Here is a 25,843-nt window from a genome sequence, read left to right as displayed (position 1 = left end):
TTGCTGCCTCTTCACATATCTGATATTTTTTTGTTGCATGCTGGACATCCTGTATAAAGGAAACACAAATGCTCCAAATAATACCTTCCACCCCCGAGGGTTCCCTCTGTCCTCTGTTTAGCAGATAGGCTGAGGATTTATCACTTTAATCCAATCAGGGTTTGAATTTAGGCTGAGCCTGGCTACAGCTGTGGCCAGGAGTCTGCACTAGCTTGGACTATTTATGCCTACGTGGGTGGTGATGACAGGAGAAGATGAGAGGATGAGAAGTTGGTTATGTGAGCACCATAGTGGCCTTAACTCTTACACTGAAAAGGTCAAGAAAGTGGCTCATGGGCCTTGGCTACTCAGACACATGGCAACGAGAAGATGAGAAGAGCAACACGTCAGCAGTATTGTCCTGAGTTATAGGAGTGGCATAGAGTTTGGGATGTGCCTGTGGATCTGGGAGGCCTCTCTCTGAAGGAAAGAGTTGCTAAGATAACTGGGTTTTTGTCTTGCCCTAACCATTGTAGCCTAAGGCAAAGATTTCATTTGGGTGTCATATAAAATAATTCTAAAGGTTGCTTAAAATTACCTCATTTAAAAAATCTTCACTTATTGCAACATGGAATTCAAAATTCCGCTGCCCTAATTCAACTGTTTTGAATTTCCTTGTTGTTGTTGTTTTGTTAAATAAACACTCATATGCACAAACACCCACAAATATATACCTTTTATCTAATGTAACCATAGCAGCCTGGGATTTTCCTTCTCCTGCCTTTAAAGGTGAAGTGCAGTTTATGACTCACACTCATCAGGAAACCAGCCAAGGGATCAAATTCCCCCCTTCTTTCCTGAATGTCAATGCCTGTTGCATTCTGCCATCTGTAATTACACGAGTTAAAGCTATGTTTAGAGTGTGGTAGAGAAAGCAGCACTATTCAACATACATTTATTATCTTTAAGAAAATACATCAGATCTAGTTATGGCTAGAGAATTACAATTTCAGTTTTTCCATCAATTATGACGATTTTGTAATAGTTTGCATTTTTAGTTAGAATTTTGTTGAGTGCGGCTACATGCCAGGTTCTTGGGGAACTGCTGTTCCCTCAACTTGCACAGCCCTTCCCACTGCTGCTTGTGCGTCTTTAGGGCTCAGCATGAGTCACTTCCTCATTCATGTCTTCTCTGATAACATCACTCTGCATTCCCACTCAGTACACCTTGTTTATTTCCTTCAAAGCCTTGATCCAATTTGTTAGGTTGCTTATTCAATGTCTCCTCTACTCTTCTAAGCTCTCCTAGGAAAGGGACTGAATCTATTTTATTCACCAAGGTAAGGTCATATGATATATACACAGCTGATGGATGGGAACGAAAATGTGGGGAGGGTGCCTGGGGACACCCTTGAATTCTTCCTGGGTCTTGTCTACCATTGTATTCTCAGCACCTAGCACAGTGTGCACACTCACTCTATATTTGTTGAATAAATATTAACATGAAATTACTTTTCATTTCCTGCACATCATAAAACCACCCAAGGAGACAGAGTAGATGTGTGTCTATGCTGCAGGCATTGGAAGGGTGTGGGCTGCTATGGTGGTTACCCACACACCTGGGAGGTACCAGTTGTGTTGGCTCCGGACTCCCACGCTCCCTCTCCTGCCAGTGGGCACACTGATGGAAAGAAGCATGTCAGTGGCTTTTGACTCCCGGGTAGCCATTCATCCTCAACCGCTGGACAGAATTCATGGGACCCATGCAAGAATATACGTTCTATCATGGTTGCAAGTCAGACTTTGCATTTGATCACATCAGTCTGAATATTGCAAATTATGACATTTGCTCATTGATGATATATAGATCAAGGATGATGCTCCTATTCACTTTTTCATTCAGTGCTCCTTTTTAAGCTATGCAGTGAAGAAATCAGATTTCCTCATATACTGAAATTTTACCTGACTTAAGGATTGGGATCCATAGTTCTGTATTAATGTAAGATACATGCTGAATTTAGTTTTTAGGCAAACTGGAAAAATGTGACATTGGTTTCAAATATTGAAAATGTATGTATCCTATAAATATGTAAATACATATAAATAAATATATTAGATAAATATTTCAATATACAGAGGGTGCCAAAAAATGTATACACATTTTAAGAAAGGAAAAAACTGTATTAACATTGTAATACAATGAATGACGCTAGTATTCATTTGATGAATGCCATCTTTTGAGCGAACATCATACTACGCATTGCTATGTAATTCAATTCAACTTCGAAAAGTAATACATAGATAACGTCTCTTAAAATGTGTATACATATTTTTGGTACCCACGGTATATTGAAAAGTTATACAAGAAATGTTTCCTCTACCAAATTGGGACTTTCTCCATATATTATTTGGAAATGTTCTTTTTCACTTAACATCATATGTTGTTATCTAATTTCACTCTGACTTTCCCTTAAAGTTAAATATAATGGATTTTGAATTACATTTTATGCTTTTCTCCCTTCTTAGTATAGCTATACAAGAGCATCTATGCAATATTGAGGACAAATCTCTATTTTGGCTAATGACTTGGGAAAAATATCAAATTTCTGATTATTTAGATATGTCATTTAATGGTCAAATTGCCTGCCATTGATTCCTGTATTTTTCTTTGTATGTGAAAAGTATACAGGTATGCCTGGAGATATTTTGGGTTCCGTTCCAGACCACCATGATAAAGTGAGTATTACAATAAAGCGAGTTGTAATCTTTTTGCTGGGGGAGGGTCTTGCCTCAATTTGTAAAAGACACAACATCTGTGAAGCACAATAAAATGAGGTTTGCCTGTAATCAATTTAATTATAATAAGTATTTATTATGCCTGAGTCTGGAGCTCACTTGTAGCTTTTCATCCGAGATACCAGAGGTGATTTCTTTCAGACTCTGGCTTGAAATAGGGTATTAACTCCCAGTGCTCATAGAACTAATGAGTAGGTGTCATTTAAGGAAAGGAATCATTAATGCCTAGCAACCTTGACCTCTTTTTCCTTCATGAGTGATGCGTTAGATGTTTACAGAATATAAAGACAAAAATCCTAATTAGATGAAAGGAGTCAAACTAGGTCAGTTCTTAAATGGTTTTTCGTCAGTAAACAAGTTCATGGAGCAAGGGAGATAGAGACTATCTATCTAACTTGTGTCAGCTTGCCAACCACTCACATTCCACAACAAAAATCCCCCAAAGTTGCCCTTCAGGGAAAAATCTTTTGACCCAACCTACGCTTGCACTGTCAGGTCAATTAGGTCAAGAAGTGAATGGTGGAAGAGACCAGACAGAATATTTGAGTATTCTTAAGTGTCAGTTGGCTAGCGACCAAGTAATAGTTATTTCAGAAAAAATAACTTCCTCTATTCTTTCTTCAGGTGCTGACTATAAGCTACACTCAGATATGTTTGAATGCTTCACTTAGATTTTGGAATAGCCTAAGAATCACTTGTCGGACTTTCTTAGAACCTTTTTTGAAAACTCTTGGATTTCTCAAGGCTTACTTTAAGCCAAGATACAATAATCCCATTAAGAGCACTTGTTAATAGCTGGTTGGTATTAGCAGTTGCAGAGATAAATTCCTATTCCAACCCTCCTTGATTATGATTGAGGTGCGATTTTCAGGTGGTTTTTCCTTAGTGACCTTGTGCATTGCTTGTTGCAATTTAGTTCAATGTACATGACACTATGTTTTTTTCTTTTGGAAAATTAACTAATGTTCTTATATGTTTTACTGTGTAGTTTTAATTATTATGTGTTTTAAAATAAGATAATGGATATATCTTTCCCCTCCCTATTTTCAACGAATTTGTATTTTATAAACCTTTACTCATATTTCCTTGAGGAAATACCCTGCATGGATAAAAAAAATATTTTTTTCTATAAAAGAAAAATTAATTTAAACTCAAACTACAACTCAATCTTTTTTATGCCTAATTTTCACAAGTATTTTAAAACTGTCTTTTATATTTGTGAGAAACTCAAACATAACCTTTCCAGAGCTGAATGAAATGACATTGGATTCATTACCTGAAAATGACTCCCTAAAGAGCCAGAGGTTATTTAATGATGCTAACCTGGCAACTCATAAAAGTGCGATCTTTCTCTTGGAAAACAAACTAAATGTACCCCACAAAATATATTGAGAGGTCACTAAAAGCCCCTTCGGTCTCCAGGGGCTTGTTTCGGAAGACCCATGCCCTCAACTCCATAGATGAGTAATTAAGAAAAGCTTCTCCAATACCGCCTTTCCCCACTACTGCTTTCTATTTAGAGATGTCCGAGGCAGTATTTTAACAAGATTAAGAAAAAAATTTAAATGTAATTCTTGTTATTCCGCCAATCACAGCTGTTTTCATTTTCCATCTACCCGTTTGCTCTTTGAGCATTCGCTTTCTCATCATCATCACATCCTGTGATTGTGCTTATGCGATGGTTTATTCCCAGCTTACGTAAACGAAGATAATAAACATTATGTCCTGCCCACTCTCGCCAGAGGACACGAGGAACAGCGGACCCGAAGAAGAACCTTGATTTAGCAAGCAAAGGCAATCTGGGAGTGGGCGAGGCGGGGGCGAACCGCGACCTCGAGACCCCAGTTGCCCGGGCCCCGCCCCGCCCCCCAGGAACATCACTCTGCATTCCCACTCAGTACACCTTGTTTATTTCCTTCAAAGCCTTGATCCAATTTGTTAGGTTGCTTATTCAATGTCTCCTCTACTNCCCGCCTCGCCTCGCCTCTCAGGCCCCGCCCCTGCCCGTCGCCATATTGTTTCCTTAGCGCTCGGCGGGAGCAACTGGAGTTGGACTCGGGCAGTGCTGCTGCCGCGTCCATCCCGCGGGATCCCCGACCCTTTGTGTTTCCTCATTGTCCCTGGGCCGGCCAGCCCGGAGCTCCCAGACGTCTGCCGTGTGGCCGCGAGGTGAGCAGGGCGCGGACTCTCTCGGGCTTGGCCGGGGGCCAGGGGGCCGGGGGCTGGAGCAGGGGGCCGGGTGCGCTGGCGTCCGGGTCTGAGGTGAACGCGCGGGCCGCGAGTGCGGCCTGGCCCTCGGGCAGCTAGCTGGGGCGGGGGGCACGGGGAGACTGCGCGGGCCACTCGCGGGCCCCGGGAGGGGGACGGCTTGTTGCCCCCTGCCTCCTTCTGAGTGACGCAGGAAAGGGGTTTCCACACCCACACACCCGCGGAGGGACACATAGCCAAACACGCGGGGACACACACACACACACACACACACACACACACACACCCCCGAAACACCCAGGGAGGGAGACGCAGATAACACAGAACCGGGGGGAGGGGACAGAAAGGCACATACGCAATCCCAGGGACACACATCACACATACACCAGCCTTTCCCCCAGCCGTTCGGGACACACACCCACACACCCCAGCCCACCCGAACCAAATCTGCCCCCCGAGTGGTTCATGTAGAGAAAGCAAAGGCGCTGGCACGATCTGATGTTGGCGACCTCTGACTCGCTCCTTAGGTGAACCCTTGCTAACGTGTCATGACCACTCGGGTGAGGGCTTTGGAATGTAAAGCCAGTTCTGGGGGCTGGAGGAGGTATGGGGCCTTATCTGATTCAGGCAGGCTAAGGTTTCCGAATCGTGTTCCTTCCGTTCTTCCAACTTAGTATGGAAAGAGGCAAGATGAGAATTTTAAGTGCCGACCGAGTCGTTGTGGAGGTGTTAGTTTTGTTGTTTCTTTTTAAGTGATGACACATCCCGTGACCACGGTTCTTTTGAGGAATGACTTTTCTGCTGGTTTCCAAATTGTCACGTGACCACAATCTTTTTATAGGATTTCAGCGTCCTGATGAAAGCAATGGATAAAATCGGATGGCTTTTTTAAAATAAAAAAAATCTTTTTTCTTGTTATCTTTCAGTCTCTGGCACCATGGTTATGGAAAATCCCTAAATTGCCTGTAATCTCAAAAACCGGTCAGTGGAACAAAACTGTAGAGATGAAGGAAACCCAGAACTCTTCAGTCAGGGGTGTTTAAGGAGACTGACTGCTCTTAGTTTTTCTTTTAGAAGCTTATGTTTAAGTTATCACTGCTTGTCCAGAACTCTTAGTATCTTATTTAGATTCCCAAATCCAAGACAATGGTGTGGCAGTCTGGTGCTTTCAGTCTTTTTGTGTAGACATTGTAGTCAATACTCCTCTTGCTTATACTAAAAAGTTTCTGGCATGGTGACTTGTTTGTTTTGGAGAGTTTTGTGAGGTGGGAATATTTTTGGTTTATCATTTGTGAGGTTAGAGTGGACCAGTGAAAGCCAAGTAGAACATATTTGGCCTTGATTCCAAGCTGGGTTCTTGGGGGGAGATACTTTAGCGCTGTTCCCTCTTTTCCTACCTCTCTTCTCTTTCTATCCCAGCCACTTCTAACCACGTAGACTCCAGTACTCTGGAGGCCTGAAGTTAAGTTCCTTTGGTTTTAGAAGTTAATTTTTAGCCTCCGCCCCCACTCCCCCATTTTTTACCATATCTTGGCACTGCACGCTCTGTGCATGTAAATCCCGTACCTCATTTTGTTTAATATTTATAGCATTTCTGCAGCATGACCTCCATTTTATTTTATTTATATATATTTTTAAATTTTTAAAAAATATTTTATTTTATTATTTTTAAAGATTTTTATTGGGGAATTGGGGGAAGGGGAACAGACAAGTTGCTGTCGTTTTGTTCTTCAGTCTAGTTGTGGAGGATGTTGCTTCACTGGCCCAAGTTGGCACCATCATTGCGCTCTTCCCGGGCGAGGCAGATCAGTCGCCGGCTTCTGGACCGCTGCTCACAGCGGCTGCTGGCCACACACGGTAGCCCATGGCTACCCACCTGCCATCGCTGGCGACTCAGGGCAGCCCAGCTCCAGGTCGAGCTGTTGTTCAGCATCTTAGCTGTGGAGGGCAGTGTCACTGGCCCTCATATGTGGGATCCGAACCGAGGCCCTCTGGCGTCCCAAGCCAGCTCTTAACCAACGTGCCACTCGGCCGGCCCATGTCGTCCATTTTACAGATGAGGGATTTGCTGGGGCATTGGAGGGTGTGGTCTGTTTCCCATGGTCACACAACACAGGGCAGACCAGGATTCAAAGCAGGCCTGTGTGAGGTAGCTCTCAACTGGGGACTTTTGATAATGTCTGCAGGCATTTTTGGTTCACACCTGAGAAGGGAGTGCTGCTGGCTTCTAGTGGGTAGAAGCCAGAGACCTGCTTAACAACCTACAATGTACAGGACAGTCCCCCATAACAAAGAGTTGTCTGGCCCAAAATGTTACTAGTACAGGGGTTGAGAAATTCTGCTTTACAGCAGTCGATGTAACTTCAGAGCTTACATTTTAGCGTGCTGTAGTTCAAATGCAATGTCGTTTTCCTATTTAGGATTCTTCCTCATCATTTTTAGAGCAGGGGTAAATTTGAGAACTTGAAGAGATTTCCCTTGACTAAGAGGCATATTCATTCATTTGAAAGATTAAGGAGTGAGCAAGTAATTTTCTGATAACAGAATCTTTTTTTTTAAGGGCATATAGGGCAAAAGTGTCAAAAAGAACTTGAGAGCCATTCAGATCCCTTAAAGTAGACTTAGGGAGTTTGGTTTCTGTATTATTCTAATTGTCAGCAAACATTTTCTGAGTAGCCTGTCAGACAGTGATACAAAGGTGCTGGTGATATGAAGGGCAGTAGCGAACTTACAGTCTAATTACAATCATAAGATCAGGTTATGATTTGTCTTAGAACAAAACTTACTGCCCTGCTGCTCAAGGTCAGTGGCCAGGTGTCATTAAAAAAAACAAAACAGGTGCACACCCTCACACAGGTACCTATAACAGTGCATTTACTATGAGCGAACTTAGGTGAAATGAGGAAAAGATAGCTTTGTAGTTTGACCGCATGTGAATATTTAACAAGAATCAATTCGAGTAGCCATTCTCGTTGAGCATAAAATTCTTCCTTAAATCTAGCCTCAGTAGACAGTAGTTATGCATGCATTTTATCACTGAAATCAAGAAATAAATGATGAAAAAAATTTTTAAATGACTTTTGAGTCATTTTCTTTTCTTCCGTTTTCCAGCCGGGTTTCACCAGGCCTATCTAAGACTAGGCCCTTCTGTATATGTACTGCTACATTCTGGTGGCAAGTGTAACTTTTCGGTGAACTTTGGGAGTGACTGATTGAGAGGAGGAGTCAAAAGGGCAGGTTCTGTTTTTAGGAATTTTGTTGGTAGCTTTGCTTTATGACTCACGCTGATGGACAGCGTGTTCTTTGCCAATGGCTAGGTTTCTCTGCCTCTTATCAGGAGTTGTCTGCTGTGGGGTACAGGGGATGCCAAATTATGCAGCTTAAAAATGATTACTATGGCTTGGGATCTAAGGAAGGAATGTGTGTTATTTTCTTACCTGAGGAGCTTCATTCTGGGACGGGGCAAGAGGAATTGGTAGAGGGAGAACATCACTGGCCTCAGAGGAGTCTTTTTCGGTCTGTAGTTGTCTTGCTACTCTGGCCAAGTTAGGAGACCACATTTTTTTCTATGTAAAATGAAATAGTTGTACTTTATAATCTCTATGAGATTATATGACACCAAGTAGAGACATCAGTTTATTGGCTTCTAAGTAGTTCTGCCCCCCGGCGATTTGCTGATTAGGGCAGAAGGAAGTACGCAAAAGGTGTGTGTGTGTGTGTGTGTGTGTGTGTGTGTGTGTGTGTGTGTGTGTTTGGGAAACACTTCTCACCTAGCTAGGTAATAAATTTGTCAGTCAAAACCAAGGACAAGAAAATAAGGGCTTGTGACTAAGTAGATCATCAACAGAGAACATTTATTCAGGGTTTTTTTGGGGGAAGGGTGGACTTCCAAAATGCCTCAGGGAGTTTGGAAAGCTGTGATGCAAATGAAAGGTCAGGATACCTGAGGGAGGAGACCTGAGGACCCAGGTGTGTAGGTGGAGGGAGGCCTGACTGACTGCCTTGTGCTGGGGAGACCAGGCTAGAAGCAGTCCCATGCCCCTGCTTGCCAGGAAGCCTGGGGGGGCCTGGGTTCGTTAGGTAACTTGGAGGAGAAATCTGTTTCCCAAAGTGAATCTTGATATTGTACATGCTGTGAAGATGAGAGCTGGGTATTTTCACCCTTGGGATTCTTTCATTGCTTTTTGTTAATTTTTGACCATGGTGGGTTACAGGGTTTGGAATGCTGTTGCTTATGAACATAGAGAGGATGACTAGATGTAAATAAATGTTAAGTAAGGTGACAGCTAGACCAGCATGGCGTAGAGACAGACGGGTGTGTTTTGGAAGACTTTACTCAGCCCGGCTCATTTCACTGTGAGGAGTCTGGACACAGACTGCACTTTGTCCCATGCCCGATGCCTTACAAATGTATGCTGTTGTTTGATGGGATGGAGAAATAGTATGGCACAACTTGATACGTTCATTCCATGGCCACATTCATTATCCAAGCGTGATGGATAGCAGAGCAGGGTAAACTAACTGAACTGTTCAGTGTAAACTGAACTAACTTTTAATTCCAAATTCTTGTGACTTATATTAGGTTTTTGTGTAGAGAGGTTAAGGTAGTTTTCAGAAGGTTAGTTCTGATAAGAGTGGTTGTGTTATCAGTGTGAGAAAAGCTTGAAAAACTTACAGATTTGTTTCTGGAACTTGCTATGTAGAACTCTGACAAATAGAGGAGTGTTTAAATAAATGATTTAACAGGCTGAAAAAAGTTAGAACTCACTGGGCAATATATGCTGTCAGGCGACCCCCCCTAGTCTGTGCAGCTCCCCGCAGGTGTAATCAGCAGTGATTAGATGAATATGCCTAACTAGCTGCACGGTGTAGTTGGAAGTCAGAAGAACAGAAGAACTGCTTGAGGAGCACACGTTGGTGAAATGCAGAGCATTCTCTGGAATGAGTTCCAGTCTTCTTCATGAAATTCCATAAATAGCTGTTTTGGAGCTAACAGCTGCCACCCTCTTACCCTGTCCCACATTAATATTTGTGCAGAGCTTGGTATTTTATGCCCACCCTGGAAAAGCAGCTCTGTAAAGGTATTGGCGCTGGCGGCAAACCCCCTGGAGTGAGGACGCAAGCCCTAGGCCAAGAAGATTCTTGGCTTCAGGTAGGAAAGAATTCAAACGGGAGCCGATACAGAGTTCAAAGGGAAAGTCAATTTCTTTAGCAAAGAGTAAGGAAGAAAAGGAAGGCCGCCCACAGGCAGAGCAGTGCTCTCTAATCGCTAGTGGAAGAGAGACCCCCATCCGCCCGGCTAGGGTTTATATGTGTGTTCTTGCTTCGATGGAAAACGTCTTGGTATGGGAGAAAGGCGGAAAGAACAATGGTGAGCTTATCTTGAACTTCTATAAGGTGCAAGAAGAATAGGGGCAGGTTTACCTTTAACTTTTGTAAGACACAACCTGTTCTTTTTTTGTAGGAGGTTTAACTACGGGATGGGGGATGGCCGCAATGGAATCTCTTTGCTTAATAGCCTTTGGGTGGTTGGTTCTGTGTGATGGATGAATGAAAGTTCTGTACGTTGGAGCAGGTAGGCAGCAGGCTTGGAATCCAACCTTCTTCTTTTGTAAAAGTAGTCCTCGTGCCCCTTCCCTGTATTAGTATGGTGTCATCGAAAGGAATGTGGTGTGATCTAATGTTGAAACTGTGAACTTCCTCAAGTGCCAGTTTGCATGGTGTCCTGCAAATGGCCAGGACTGTGTGGTTCCCCCAGAAGTTGAGAAAGCCTGCCCTGCCCGTTCCTGTGCACATTGTCCTTGATTCCCCTCTCCCTTCTTGTCTGTCGTGTTCCATCCCCACTTTCTCCTGCTCACATTTCTTTAGGAAGTAGATCTTCTGGTGGAGAAAGGGGCCACTGGGTGCAGAGGGGTAGTCATGGGGTTTCCCGCCTTTCAGAAAGCCATGTGCTTTCAGCCCTGGCCAGCCTGTCGCAGTGAGTGTCAAGAAGTGTGGTAGCTTTCCTCGTCTCTTAGTTTGTCTCTAGTGGACCATTTGTTTTCTATCTTCTCAATTTGGTTGCTATTCTGTCATTTACAGTTCCCTCTTGTTCTTTTTGGGTTTGTACAATACATGTCTTAGTCCGTTCTGTCAGTTGGTTGGAGTGAAGGTTACACATGTCTGACCTGCCTGTTTAATTAGACCAGGGGAAGTTAACCTGAGATTATGGATCTGTAAAACATGGGTGATAGTGTCCAACTTGCAGGTGATTTGAAGGTACTCTGTGCCAGGTACCTAGTAGATATTTAGTAAACAGTGGTGGCTAATGATATCCGGTCATAGAATTTGTTATTTGAGCAAACATGACAATAGCAATAGATGGGGAGGAAGATGGACACATTTCTTGTGTGGGTGAATGAAGAGGGTAAGACAAGAGGAAAAATATTTTGGAAATGGGGAAAATAATTGGCTTGGTTTTAGATATGTTGAATTTGAACTGACATCAGGGTACTAGATGAACATTAGGAGGTGCCTCGTGACTTCTGCATGTGTAGAGCGGGGAGATGAAGCTAGGAGCCTATGTGCAGGGAGCAGAGTGGAGGGATTGATCAGGCGTAGAGGTGAAATAGGTAGTGATGGCAGAGTAAATTTAGGCGTGGAAAGCTTTTTGTAAGCAAAGTCACTTCGTTACCTTGGTGGGGGTATTGTTGATGGAGAAGTAGGGTGAAGTGAACTTTCTGGAAAGCTCCTTGCAGCACCCTTAATGTTTCTTCTCATTTTGCCCTGGTGACAACTTCCTGCAGAATGGGAGCCTAATCTAGCTGAGTCCTATATGTCAGCCATGTAGCTGCCCTTGAAATATATCTTCTTGGGAAATTTCCACTCCTCTCACTTAATTTCTCTAACAGCCAAGAAGTTCCACTTTGCTGTGGCTTCATGTCTCCTGGGCAGTGTTTCTGTACTAACTCTTCCCTGAGTTTATTTGGAAGTTCTCCAGCCCTTACCTTTCTCTGCTCCAAGTTACAGATACCTTATTTCTGATCTAACTTGAGAGAAGTCAGAGCCAATGTTCCCTTAAGTTACAGCAGATCATTGCAGATCATATTTGTGGTTAGCTGCTTTAATGTATTTTTCCAACATGCATATTTAAATTTATTTTTTTATAATGCCTTCTTCCTGAAACACCCAGTACTGCATTCCTATCTTGTGATCTTTATCTGTTTCTTTGCATTTTAATTCTGTCTCCCAAAGAAATGCACCCTTAAACTGTCCCCACTTATTACAGGTAGATTTATTTATGCTTGTTCCTTTTAAGATCTCATTAAACACAACAAAGAACAAAACGTTATCCTCATTTTCAGGATTAGCAGTTTCCCACGAGTAAGTCTGTTCACTGAACCATCATGGTTCATGGTCAAAGTGCAACATTCAAGTCTCATGAGTGAGGGAGAGGATGGGAAATGGTGATGCCAAGTAAAGATGAAAGTCTTGAGAAAGTTATGAGCTACACAGATGGATCACACGTAGTATACGAGTGATGCAGACATGTATTGGTCATTTCTTGAGGTCCAGATTCTTCTAGGAATCTGATGAAAGCTTTTTCACTTTTTGCAGAAAAAAGCTCAATCAGGCACACACGCGTCCATTCATGCACTTGTCCTTATTTCACATGTGATTCTAGGAGGTGCATTTTCCCCCTGAAGCTCCTTCGTGGACTCCCAATTAAGCACACTCCATATGTACACACTGTCCAATACAGTACTCATGCAGCAATTTAAATGTAAACTAATTATAATTAAATAAAATGAAAAATTCAGTTGCTCAGTTGGACAGCCATATTTCAGTTGCTCAGTAGCCACATGTGGTTAGTGATCACCCAGTTGGACAGCGCAGACAGAGAACATTTCCTCCATTGCAAACAGTTCTGTCTGATAATGCTGCTCTATTTTCAGGATGGGTTAGGAAGATGCAGTTCCTTAACCAAATCTGTTTTTTCCTCCCCTCTCCTCCTTTCCCACTCTCTCCACAACTGTTAATGATTAGTTAGTATACCTAACCACAGAGGTGCCTTGTTTTAAGCAAAATTGTGAGCATGTATTTCTTAAAAGTTTAATTAGATGACTCATCTTCAAAAAAGTGTACTTATTGAAACGAGTTCTTTAAGTAGGTTGAGCTGCTCTGATAGTGTGGTTTGATTTCACAGTTTTTTCCTTCTCTTGCTGTCTCTGTGAGGTAATGCTTCACTAAATTATCCATTGGATAATTTATTTCATCTGGCAAGTTGTGCCTCCAAGCTGGTCTATTCCTATGGTATTTTGCTTTTTTTTCTTGGTCAACCTCTTGCTGTAGAGATACAAGGTCTGACAATTAAGTTCGTGAACTTGTTGCAACACTGTTGCTAACCTTTTTTTGATATCAGAGGGATTATTCATTATGAATTTGTACCAACTGGACAGTTAACCAAGTTTACTATTTGGTAGTGCTAAAAAGGCTGCGTAAAAAAGTTTGGGCTGGCCGAGTGGCGCGTTGGTTGAGTTGGCTTGGGACGCCAGCTCTGAGCAGCAGGGCCCTGGTTTGGATTCCACATGTGGGCCAGTGACGCTGTGCCCTCTACAGCTAAGATGGTGAACAACAGCTCGACCTGGAGCTGGGCGGCCGTGAGTCATTGGCGATGGTGTAGGCTGCAGTGGGGCTGGCCGGCAGCTGGCGTGCGCTTTCGTGAGCAGCCGTCCAATGGCCAGTGAGTGACTGCCTCACCTGGGAAGAGCGCAATGATAACACCAACATGGGCCAGGAAAACGACATCCTCCACAACTAGACTGAAGAACAAAAGGGCAGCAACTTGTCTGTTCCCCTTCCCCGATTCCCCAATGTTGTTCCCCTCCCCCAATTCCCCAATAAAATTTAAAAAAAAATTAGACGACCTGAACTTTTCACCAACAATTCATGGCTCTTGCATCACGACAATGCACCAGCTCACACGGCACTGTCTGTGAGGGAGTTTTTAGCCAGTAAACAAATAACTGTATTGGAACACCCTCCCTAGTCCCCTGATCTGGCCCCCAATGACTTCTTTCTTGACCTGAAGATAAAGGAAATATTGAAAGGAATACATTTTGATGACATTCAGAGCATCAAGGGTAATATGATGACAACTCTGATAGCCATTCCAGAGAAAGAGTTCCAAAATTGCTTTGAAGGGTGGATGGACTAGGCACTGGCATCGGTGCATAGCTTCCCAAGGGGAGTACTTCAAAGGTGACCGTAGTGATATTCAGCAATGAGGTATGTAACACTTTTTCTAGGATGAATTCGTGAACTTAATTGTCTGACTTTGTAGCTCTCATTAGACTTAATGACTTCCTTTACTTGCTTTGCTTATACATTTCAGCAAGATAACCAGGAAGACTAGAAACAAAGGTTGGAATTAATTAGGCTGTTAAGTGAAGACACACCTATATAAAGATACTATAAGGAAATAAATACAGCTCCAGTGAAAATAGAAATAAATTAGAGATTATCCATGCTTTTCTTCCCTTGGTTAGTTTCTTTGAGCCTCAGTTTCTCAAGCTGTGAAATGAAATGAAATCAGCAGTATGCCTCTAACTAGGACATTCAGGATGAATGCAAAAGGAACGTGTCATTTTGAAAAGAAAAAAATCTGTTCGTAAATTTAAAACAGGAGTGATAAATGCAATTTAAGTGTTTGGAAGTGAAAACTAATCAAGAGGTTACAGAATATGTGTTTCAAAATCTGAAATTTTGAGAAAAGCAGTTTATAAACTCAGCCTCCTCTCCTTTGGCTGTGTGTGAGAGGATTGTTGTCATTTTTTTGAACATTCACTGGCTCCCTGTTGCAGTCAATAGTACTTACTGTAAAGTGATTTTCTCATTAGACTTGCATATAAAAATCAATTATTTTTGTCCCCACACATTTTAATAGTTTTCAAAAATAGAATGGGGAAAGAACTGATTGATTAGAGAAATGAATTGTAAGTATGGAAAGTACAAATAGAAAATAAAAATAGAATAACAAGAATAAAGGAGGAAGTGATTTACTTTGTTCTAGGTTTAGCACTTACTGGACACCTCACCATTTGTAAAGCTTTGTACAAGATGTTGCAGAACAAACAAAGGGCAAATGAATGATGGCATTAGGTGTTGCGTACCCATCCCAGGGAGTGGACATTGTAATTAGGAAACAGACACATGCACAACTGACTGGTTAGAGGTATCTGCTGAAAACGTGGTTTATTTTCTTTCCTGCCAGTGACCTACGTACCCAACTTTCCATTCAGATTAGTGTGTGCCATATACAATATGCGTTGGTGCCAGCACATGGTATTGTAATCCTAAAATAGTATCTATTGTACCTGTGACTGGTTTATTTAAAAGGACACGGCTGAAGGGACAAGGAGATTATTTGTGGCTCTATGTAAATCTAAGTTTAGGGTCTTTCTGCTAATAAGACCTTAGGCTGTGTGTTTATAAATATGTATCTGTCTTCTTTATATAACTCACACACCATAAAATTCATCCAGACACTGATGACGGGACAAGGAGACTATTTGTGGCTGTATGTAAATCTAAGTTTAGGGTCTCATTGCTAATAAGACTTTAGGCCGTGTGTATCTATAAATATACCAGGGGTGCCAAAAAAACGTATACACATGACTTGTGTTCATGTTTTGTTATCGGTATATAGTGAGGATTACAATTTTAATGCAGTTTTTTTTTCCTTAAAATGTGTGTACATTTTTTTGGCACCCTCTGTATATCTGTATTCTTTATATAATTCGTATACTGTAAAATTCATCCTTCTAATGTGTGCAATTCAGTGACTTTTAATACAGTCACAAAGCTGTGCAACTATCACCACTATGTAAGTCAGAATATTTTTACCCTACCTTCCAAAAAAGAAACTCCACACTTATTAGCAGTCACTCCCCATTTACCTCTGCCCCACATTCCCTGGAATCATGGATCGACTTTCTGTCCGTGGATTTGACTGTCCTGAACATTTCATATAAATGGGATCATGTATTGGGTTGTCTGAAAAGTCATGACGTATTTTTTCCTGTTTTTCGTTGCTAAAATGCGTCATGACTTTTCCGACAACCCAATATGTGGCCTTTTGTGTCTGGCTTCTTTCACTTACTGTAATATATGTATCAGTAGTTCATTTCTCTTTATGGCTGATTAACCTTCTATTGTGTAGATATGCCACATTTTATTACCCATTCATCAGTTGATGGACATCTGGGTTGTTTCCACTTTGGGGCTATTATGAATAATACTGCTGTGAGCATTTGTGTACACGTTTTTGTGTGGCTATATGGCATAGGTATATGCCTAAGAGAGGAATTGCTGGGTCACATGGTAATTCGATGTTTAACCTTTAGAGGAATCGCCAGGCTGATTTTCATCATCATTGCACCATTTACATTCCTATCATGTGTTTGAAGGTCACAGTTTCTCCACAACCTCTTCAACACTTGTTATTGTCTATCTTTTTTATTCTAGCAATCTTAGTGAAGTGATATCTCATAGTTTTGATTTCCATTTCCCTACTTGCTAATGATGTTGACCATTTTTGCCCATTTTTAAATTGGGTTATTGTTTTTTATTGATGAGCTCTAAGAGTTCTTTTTTTAAAGATTTTTATTGGGGAATTGGGGGATGGGAACAGCGATGGGGAATCGGGGGAAGGGGAACAGACAAGTTGCTGTCCTTTTGTTCTTCAGTCTAGTTGTGGAGGACGTTGCTTCACTGGCCCAAGTTGGCACCATCATTGCGCTCTTCCCGGGTGAGGCAGATCAGTCGCCGGCTTCTGGACGGCCGCTCACGGAGGCTGCTGGCCGCTCACGCTGGCTGCTGACTGCACACGGTAGCCCATGGCAACCCACTGCCACAGGGGCTGCAGGCTATGCCGTCGCCGGCGACTCACGGCAGCCCAGCTCCAGGTTGAGCTGTTGTTCAGCATCTTAGCTGTAGAGGGCAGTGTCACTGGCCCTCATATGTGGGATCCAAACCGGGGCCCTCTGGCGTCCCAAGCCAGCTCTTAACCAATGCGCCACTCGGCCGGCCCTAAGAGTTCTTTATATATTCTGGATACAATCCTGTATCAAATACTTGGTTTGCAAATATTTTCTGCCATTCTTTGTTGTCTTTTCACTTTCTTGATAGTGTCCTTTGAAGCACAAAAGTTTACTTTTAATGAAGCTCAATTTATTTTCTTTTTGTTGCTTGTGGTTTTGGTGTCATAGTTATTTTTAATATAATTAATTATAGAAAAATTTAGGAAGCAATTATTCTTGAGGTCTGGTGGATAGCAATATTTAAAGAATTTAAAAGATTATTTCCATTCATTTAACTGCAGTATTCAGTCAAGCTAGACTTTAAGTGAAAATGAAGCTTTTGATTCATTTTGATATACTTTTGATATTTAAAAAAGTATGACTTTGTAACCAGATCAGAACTTTGAAGACTGAACTCATTATTGATTATTCTAGGTTTTCTTGCAGACTTTAATATAAACCTGTAAGGTTCTACATGGTGTGATCACGGTGTACATACTGTTTGGGTGTATTTCTACAGTGCCGTGTCTCCATGTCTCCTCAAGGTGTGCACAACACCCCTGAGTTAGGCATTTAGGTCATTTCCAGAAATCCTTCCTTGGCTTCTAAGGCCTCTCCCTCCAGTCCCATCTGCATTGAACCCTCTTCTCTCTTGAGGCTCCAAGTGTTGGGGCCCATCTTGGGCTCCCCCAGTGTGTTCCGGGCTGCCTCGGCTTGGGCTGGTCCCAGTTCCAGGTTCCTGCTCCCTCTTCTCACGGTTTTCTCCTGCTGAGCTTAGCCACTCGCTCTGGGTCAGAGCCACCTGAGTGGAATCAGACCTTGGTGAGGCTGCGTTCGAAGCATGTGGCTAACATGATCATTGACAAATGGCGTTGGAACAGCCCACACTGGAAGCTGGTGTATAGTGTCTCAGTAACACTGTGAACACAGCCCAGTTTTCCTCTGGGCTTGCAAGTTACCACTTTTTCTTTTACTGAGGCGCAGGGGAAGTAGCTGGCTGTTACAGAATCATGTTGTGTGAAGTTGAAGTCCCCCGATAGCTGGACTCACATGCAGCCTGTGAGATACCTGTTCACATGCTCACACACGGGGGCCCGGGTCTGACCGAGGGTGCCTCAGATTTATACATCGCACCTCTCATTCACCAAGGGAGGTGCTGGGCAGCATGCCCTGCACTGTTGAAGGTGTTCTTTGGTTTTTGGTTGAGTATGAATAGATGTGCTCTATATCATGTACCTCTCATTTGTGGGACTTGCCGCGGTTGTAACGCACATAGGTTTGTGTGTGGATTGTCACCTCCCCCAACCACCAGCTGCACAAGACTGGGTGTGGCTGGCATACTCAGCATCTGGCACACAACAGGCATTCACCAAGTAGTTGAAAAACCGCTTTCCCACACTCTCCATTGAACGCTGGGCTTCTGGGGAGATGCTTCAGAGTTCTACGAACATTTGCTTTACATTTCATTTAAAACATGTTTAAGCTCTTGAAACTCGAATAAATCTTAGGCACATTCAGATGTGCTTTATACTACATGTCGGTGGATTGGCTGCTATTCTGTAAGGGTAACTTGTTTTTGTGCAGATCTTGAAATAAAGCGAGCAGCTGAAAGACTTATCATTGCCACTGCTTATTTTCATTAAACCCACGACAGCAACAGGAAAACCCTCAGAAATAAATGCAAATGCAGCCGTGCCTGGTGGGTTAAGTACTGGGCTTTAGAGTAGTCAGTTGGCCACATTCAGGTCTGATTTCCACCTTTTACTAGCTGTGCGACCACTCTGAGTCAGGGTCCTTATCTGGACTATAGGAATGAAGAGAGACTTGTGAGGCGTGAATGCAGCGAAGCAGAGTAAATGGCTCACAGTGCTCCGTCAGTGTGAGCCTTCTTATTACAGACATACCTCATTTTATTGCGCTTTGCTCTATTGCAGTTCGCAGATATTGTGGTTTTTTACAAATTGAAGGTTTGTGGCAACCACCAGCACAGAGGTTATGACTCACTGAAGGCCCAGATCATGGTTAGCATTTTTTTTTAGCAATAAACTTTTTTAATTAAGGCATGTACATTGTGTTTTAGACATAATGCTATTGCGCACATAGTATATTATAAACATAACTTTTATACGCACTGGGAAATCTAAAAATTCATGTGACTCCCTCTTGTGGTATTTGCATTATTGTGTGGTCTGGAACTGAACTCCCTGTGTCCCTGAGGTTATATCTGTATTATTATTCTTTTATCGTTAACTCCAAAATGTTTTGAAGAGTCTTGTTTTTTTCCATTGATTGAATTTAGAAGTTAAGGACTGCTAGATGTAAGCCCCACAAAAATGCCCTTTGCTTTTAAGGCGGGAGGGGCTTTGAGACCATTTCTTTAGACCCAGAGACGCTAGTACTTTATCACAGCACAGTCCTCACTGGGGAACCTTCACACTGAATTTGGTCCTGGCTAGGATCCTTTGGCTTCCTAATGTTGGCCTGCATAATCCTTTCATTTGTTCTGCCCATAACTCTTACTGAAATGTGACTGAAGAAATGGCCATAAAAGAAATTGTTTGCTAAAACTGCCAGTAAAGACTTCTTCATGTGTTCCTTCCACAGGAACTTCCTGCACTCCTATAATGAGCCTGGCACAGTGGTGAACTGCTTCAAGAGCACTAGAGGTAGGTACTCTTGTCACCATTGTCCTGTGAGCCTCAGGATGTCAAGTAGCTTGCCTGTGGGTCTGCGTTCTTGGCCTTTGGCCCCAGGAACCAGTTCTCCCTTCTGACAGCTGGCTTTTATTTGGTCACAAGCAAGTTTTCACCTTGGCCTTGGCTACCCAAAAAGAAGCTTCGTGACACTCTTCGCTGCCTTAGCCCTACTTTCCCTGTGTCTCATTGGTGCCCCTCCCTCGCGTGGCCCTTCTGTTTTCCTTGTTTATGTTCGCTTTACTCACTGTATTCTCTGGGGTATGATTATTCCAAGCCACTCAGAATTGGGCAAATTCTGAAGAATAAGTGAAAGATTTACCTTGCATCTTAAAAAAATTCTACAGCTGTATTGTGTGTGAAACTTAGAAAAGAAGGGTAGGCAGGCGAAAAAGTTTTTGAAAAAAACAAAGTGTAGGATTTGGTTCTAGGGTTTCTTGTAGGCTGAGAAAAAGGTCATGGGCAGCTTTCAGCTGTGATTTTCTTTTTAAATTAAGAATCTAGCTGCTAATAGAAGTCAGATATTCCACATTTTAATTACTGTGTTTACCCTTAAAATTATGAACACAAATCGAATGTACATCGCTAAGGTGAGCTTTCTAATTTTTTCTTTGCAGGTAATGATGATGCTTGAACTGAACAATTAAGGTGAGATTTATGACCTATGTAGTATGCTTTTCTTATTCAGATTTCCTTATAGAATTTAGCTGAATTGCTAAAGTGGTGTGTTAACCTTGATGAAGATTGTTGCCTTTGGGCAACCATTCCAAACTGTGGACTATAAAGGCTTCCCATTACATTTTAAGGTAAGTTCTGAAAATAACATAGCCTGGTACCTTCATTCATTCAGCTTACACTAAAGAAGTTTCAAAGGACTTGACTGTTTTCAGAGAAGAAAAAGGTAACATTTTTAATGTCTTTAAGATGATTATGGTTATATTAATGCATAGATTGCATGGCGCTAGATTTTGTTAGATGTCACTGGGGAATAAGATGGTTTGTACAATTATCTATATTACCATGTATATGCTTATATACAACTCTACTTAGAATCAGGGAGAGGTTTGTGTCTATATTTGTTGTTTTAGCAAATGCCAACATACTCCCAGATAGAATATCTGGGAGGCCCCAAATTATAGATGGGAAATGTAAACATCGAACCTGGTGTGTGGGTCTAGCATTTCCCAAATTTGTTTGATCAGAATAATGGCACAAACTAGGAAATACCACGTTATTATGAGAAAAGAAAAGCAAGTATCCTGATAAAATGACAAATGACCAATCACAAGGAATTCCTAAGACTTCATTTGGTAGATATATGCAACCAGTCTTCTGAGTGGAGGCTGTTAGCGTGCATAATCTGGTTTATAATTTGTTACACCCTCATTACAAAACATGGAACTCTGTGTTCACATGTCTCAAACATTGTGTGAAAGAAACAGCCTTGGGATGGGGGTTGCTGGGGAAGGTTCCCAGTGTCGGGGATGACCAAGCTGAGTGGTTCTGAGGGCCCTAAGTGATGCGGGGGGGGGTCAGCAGCAGCGGGAGCAGCATGTGCTGGTGAAGGCAAGGGAGCGAGTGTGAGCCGAGCAAGTGGAATGGAATTTCAGCCCCATCTGTGCGTTTCCAAGTGACTGAAGCTGAGAATGGGGAGCAGCGCCAGGTGTCTTGCCTTAGAAGTTGGACTTAGACTTGAATCTTGAACTACTGAGGCATGTTAAGGAGGGGGCATTTGACATACTTTCCCTATGTCAGAATAGTTGGTGTGCTTTTTGGTTTTGTTACTCCGTTTTCTATAAGTTGAACTTGTTTAAGCAAGATTGCAAAATATTAAAAGAACCGATTTAGCACATCGTTCTTATGTCAGGAAATTAAGAGGCTTGCGATTGTTTCAGTTTCTTCTCTAACAGTAATTTAGCCTGGGCATTGGGCACAGTGATCTATTGGCAGTCGGAAGACTCTTAAGAGGTGTGCACCTTGATCACCTCATACTTTTATTGGCCAGTTTAAATTGTATTAGTTGTAGTAGTAATTTAAAAGAGCCAGTAAGAGTTAAGGACAAGTTGCTACAAGTTTTACCAAAGTAGTGTAGCATGTAGTTGGAAATACAGAATTCTCGCACATTACAAGGACGTGTTCAGTTACATTACATTGGGTCACATTTGCATATAACTAGGAGATGGCCAGAAAACGTTTACTGCGGTGATTTTGCAAATTCATCCTAGTCAGTATCACAATTGTTTGTGTCTTTATTACCTTCCCATTGAGGGATTCATAATATGTACTTTTTGTGTTAATTACCATTTTTGCTCTAGAGCCGTGCTGGTGGACATCGCTCATTGTTGGAGACATTTCTGTTAGTGCTACTCTAAAGGTTGTCTCCTTTTACAGATTTTAATATACTTACAAGCCACTTAATACTGAAATATTTACAGATTAAGGGATACAATTTGATTCAAAATAGGGAGAAGGAAGAATGGGGGAGTTATGGAAGAAATAGGATTTGCTGTAAGTTGATAATTGGTGAAGCTAGGTTAGGGTCCATGGAGTTCCATTATAGTATAATCATTATTCAGGACTTTTGTATATGTTTGAAATTTTCCATAGTAAAATATTAAAACAGAAGCTTAAATAGGAACAGTGCTCTCATCAGTCCTTCGAAGCAGCCGTGTGTAAATGGGCATCTGAAATGCCACGCGACAGGCTGGTGCCTGTAGTGTAGGAGAGTATTTAATCCTGGCTCAGGGTTCCCTCCAAGGGGTATACATAGTACTACATTCTTGTTTAAGGTTTATTTCATTCCCCCTTGAAACACACAAGTAACAGCACATTTGTTAAGAGTTGGAACTGCCCAAATGAGTATTGTGGGTAGAATGAGCTATATTACAATATTATATTAAAAATTCCATTGCTGCTGACAATTTTGGCAAACTCAAAATAATGTTCCTAATGAAGAGAAGAGTCTATTTACTCAGCGGTTGGCTGATTTTTGTTCACCGCCAGATCAGCCAGCTTCTGTCTCTGGTTTCCCGGGTACCAGCTCCTATGGTAATACCATTGGAAGAGAGAAAGCAGGGTTCGTCGAGAAAGCCATCGGTGAACACTGTCACCGTGTCTGTCACAAAAGGGCTATTTGAAGTAGTTACAGAGACTTGCCTACTTTGGTCTCCTAATGCATATCTAGCAAGTGGTGGCAAGACTTACTGCATAGAGAGGGACGGTGGAGAGCAAGGTCTTTGGGTCAGACTTGGCCTTGAGTACCAGCTTTAGTCAGCTGAGACCAAGGAAGGGAAGAGGAAGCCCTCACCAGCTGTCGTGGGGGTAATGGTAGGGTGGTGCCTGGAGTGTGCTCGAGTGCTCTGTAGATGACGGTTCTTGCTATTACGCATTCTCTGTGCAGAAAGGAACTGGGGCTCTGTGTTTCATTTCCATCAAATGCTGATATTCATAGAATCATGTAGAGCAGTGTACAGGTCTGAAGGAATGTAATGGTACCTTTTTATTTTACAGGGTTCTGAAGTCAAAGATCTTGAGGTTAATAATGGCAGGAAAATCATCACTTTTAAAAGTAATTCTCCTTGGAGATGGTGGAGTTGGGAAGAGTTCTCTAATGAACAGATATGTGACTAATAAGTTTGATACCCAACTCTTCCATACAATAGGTGTGGAATTTTTAAATAAAGATTTGGAGGTAGATGGACATGTTGTTACCATGCAGATTTGGGACACGGCCGGTCAAGAGCGATTCAGAAGCCTGAGGACACCATTTTACAGAGGTTCTGACTGTTGCCTACTCACTTTTAGTGTCGATGATTCTCAAAGCTTCCAGAACTTGACTAACTGGAAGAAAGAATTCATATATTATGCAGATTTGAAAGAGCACGAAAGCTTCCCTTTTGTGATTTTGGGTAACAAGATTGACATAAGTGAACGGCAAGTGTCTACAGAAGAAGCCCAAGCCTGGTGCAGGGACAACGGCGACTACCCTTACTTCGAAACAAGTGCAAAAGATGCCACGAATGTCGCAGCGGCCTTTGAGGAAGCAGTGCGAAGAGTGCTTGCTATGGAGGATAGGTCAGATCACTTGATTCAGACAGACACGGTCAGTCTGCACCGCAAGCCCAAGCCTAGCTCATCTTGCTGTTGATCGTTAGAGAGGGTGCCCGAGCATTCTAACCAACTCACACATATATGCAAAGAGTGGAAGGAGAATTAGCGTTTGCAGCAATGGATCATTTACTCATAAGATTAAACTAACCATATCGCTGCTTCATCAGTGTGTGGGAGAAGGGACACTCGTGGAAGAATCTATTTACTCAGTTCATGAATGGCACCTTACATTTACAAATTGTAACAGCTGTCTAATAACATTTAATTTAAATATGTAAGTTCCAGAGCTAATAAATGAGATGACCAAGACTTTAATTGTGATTAAAACAAAACACTTGAATATTCTAGAAGGTAGTGTTTTTTTCCTGGGAAAATGGAGAACTACTTTTTATATATGTATATTTTTATGTAATTAGCATTCTGTTCCTGGTTCGGGGGAAATTTTCCTAAAGCAATAATGTCAGATATTAAAGATTAAAATCTAATGCATTTGCACTGCAGTCATTTGATTACTTCGTTATTCTCCTCAAAATTATTTAGGTGTTCACATTTTCATTCTACATATCAGAATTGATCTCACGAGTAATCGCTTGTCATCTTAGAGAAATTGCTAAGGATTGTACTTTGTGTGAGGGTAAATGAAGACATCTTTATTTGGCCTTGTATTTATTTAGTGTCTCCTCTTCACTGAACATTGTTTAGTGATTTGCTCTCAAGATTTTTTATCATCTTGCTGCAGTGACCTAACTTACTGATAAAGCGAATTGTGGTCTTTTGTGGGTAAAATTCACATTCCGCACCATTCATGCCGATTCCATCCTACAGAGGCAAACCAGTGCCTAGGCCTCATGTTAGTGAAGACGGGCCCCTTGGCTGTGGAGTGATGGGTCATCAAAGGACATGCTTGGGGTGGGGGTTGTCATGCATTTGAAAAATGAAATAGGCATGTTTCTTTTCCTGGCCCCACTCAGTGGGAACCACTGAAAAAGAGTATCATTACAGTAAGCTAAGCTTCTGAAAGTCTAATTTCCTAACATAACAATTTGGCTATAAGCAAAACATTTTGACATTTTTAATTTGGGGAAATTAAGTCTCTTCATAATCTCAGGTTACAGAGAGAGCTCTAGTTTTTATTATTTATAATAAATGCCCCACCCCCACCCCCGCAGCCTGTAATCCTCTATCCAAAAAACAAAACAGGAATCCATTAACAAATTGGTATATATTATATGTTTTTCCTTTTGTTTTTTCTTGTGGGGACTTGCTTTTTTTAAAATAAAAAATGTACCCATTGTTTTGTGACTTGCCCTTTTCTCTTAATATATCTGGACATATTTCCATTATAGTAGACCTGCGTCATTTATTAGCTGTATGGATGTCTAACAACTATTCACACCATTCTCTACTGATAGACATCTAACAGTAGTATATGAAAATGCCAGTTTCCCACACCTTGGTCAACAATGGGTATTAGGAGTAAATTTTGTGATTATTTTTGAAAAGGTGGTAGAGTCCATGGTTCAAAATCATAAAGCACAAGGGACAAACATCTACCTTTGCCACCCAATTTTGTCCCTGGCGGCAGGCATGTGTTGATTTCTTGGGTACCCATCTAGATATTTAGTACCTAAGGAGAGCATATTGTATTACTTCGCTAGGGCTGTCATGACAAAATGCAGACGGGGGGGCTTAAACAATGGGAATTTTTCTCACAGTTCTGGAGCCTAGAAGTCCTAGATCAAGGTGTTGGTAGGTTTAGTTTCTCCTGAGGGCTCTCCATGACTTGCAGATGACTTCCTCTGCATGTTCCGCCTAGCCCCACTCTCCCGCCTATGTCCAAATTTTTTATAAGGACGCCAGTCAGATTAGATTAGGACCCACCCTAATGGGCTCATTTTAAAGGCCGTGTACCCAAATAGTTCCATTCTGAGGAACTGGGGGCTTGAAGTTCCAACATACGAATTGGGGGGTGGGGTTCAGTTCAGCCCGTAACATATA

The 25,843-nt window shown here is 41.9% G+C and overlaps 1 protein-coding gene across 2 annotated transcripts; it reads left to right on the top strand.

The window, feature by feature from the left end:
• Window positions 1–4,778: 4,778 nt before the first annotated feature.
• Window positions 4,779–24,345, top strand: RAB9A (RAB9A, member RAS oncogene family). Of its 2 annotated transcripts, XM_019630660.1 has the most exons (4): window positions 4,779–4,944; window positions 19,647–19,708; window positions 20,353–20,383; window positions 23,246–24,345. In XM_019630660.1, exon 4 carries the CDS (start codon window positions 23,277–23,279, stop codon window positions 23,880–23,882), a length of 606 nt encoding a protein of 201 aa, XP_019486205.1. In that variant the 5' UTR covers window positions 4,779–4,944; window positions 19,647–19,708; window positions 20,353–20,383; window positions 23,246–23,276; the 3' UTR covers window positions 23,883–24,345. The 2 variants fall into 2 exon arrangements, with proteins under 2 accessions (XP_019486205.1, XP_019486206.1); XM_019630661.1 differs by lacking the exons at window positions 4,779–4,944; window positions 19,647–19,708; window positions 20,353–20,383 and adding an exon at window positions 20,401–20,541.
• Window positions 24,346–25,843: the final 1,498 nt, after the last annotated feature.

The sequence above is a fragment of the Hipposideros armiger genome, unplaced genomic scaffold, assembly GCF_001890085.2.
Source record: "Hipposideros armiger isolate ML-2016 unplaced genomic scaffold, ASM189008v1 scaffold_927, whole genome shotgun sequence".
NCBI classification, from domain to species: Eukaryota; Metazoa; Chordata; class Mammalia; order Chiroptera; family Hipposideridae; genus Hipposideros; species Hipposideros armiger.
This window is presented reverse-complemented; position numbering and strand designations above follow the sequence as displayed.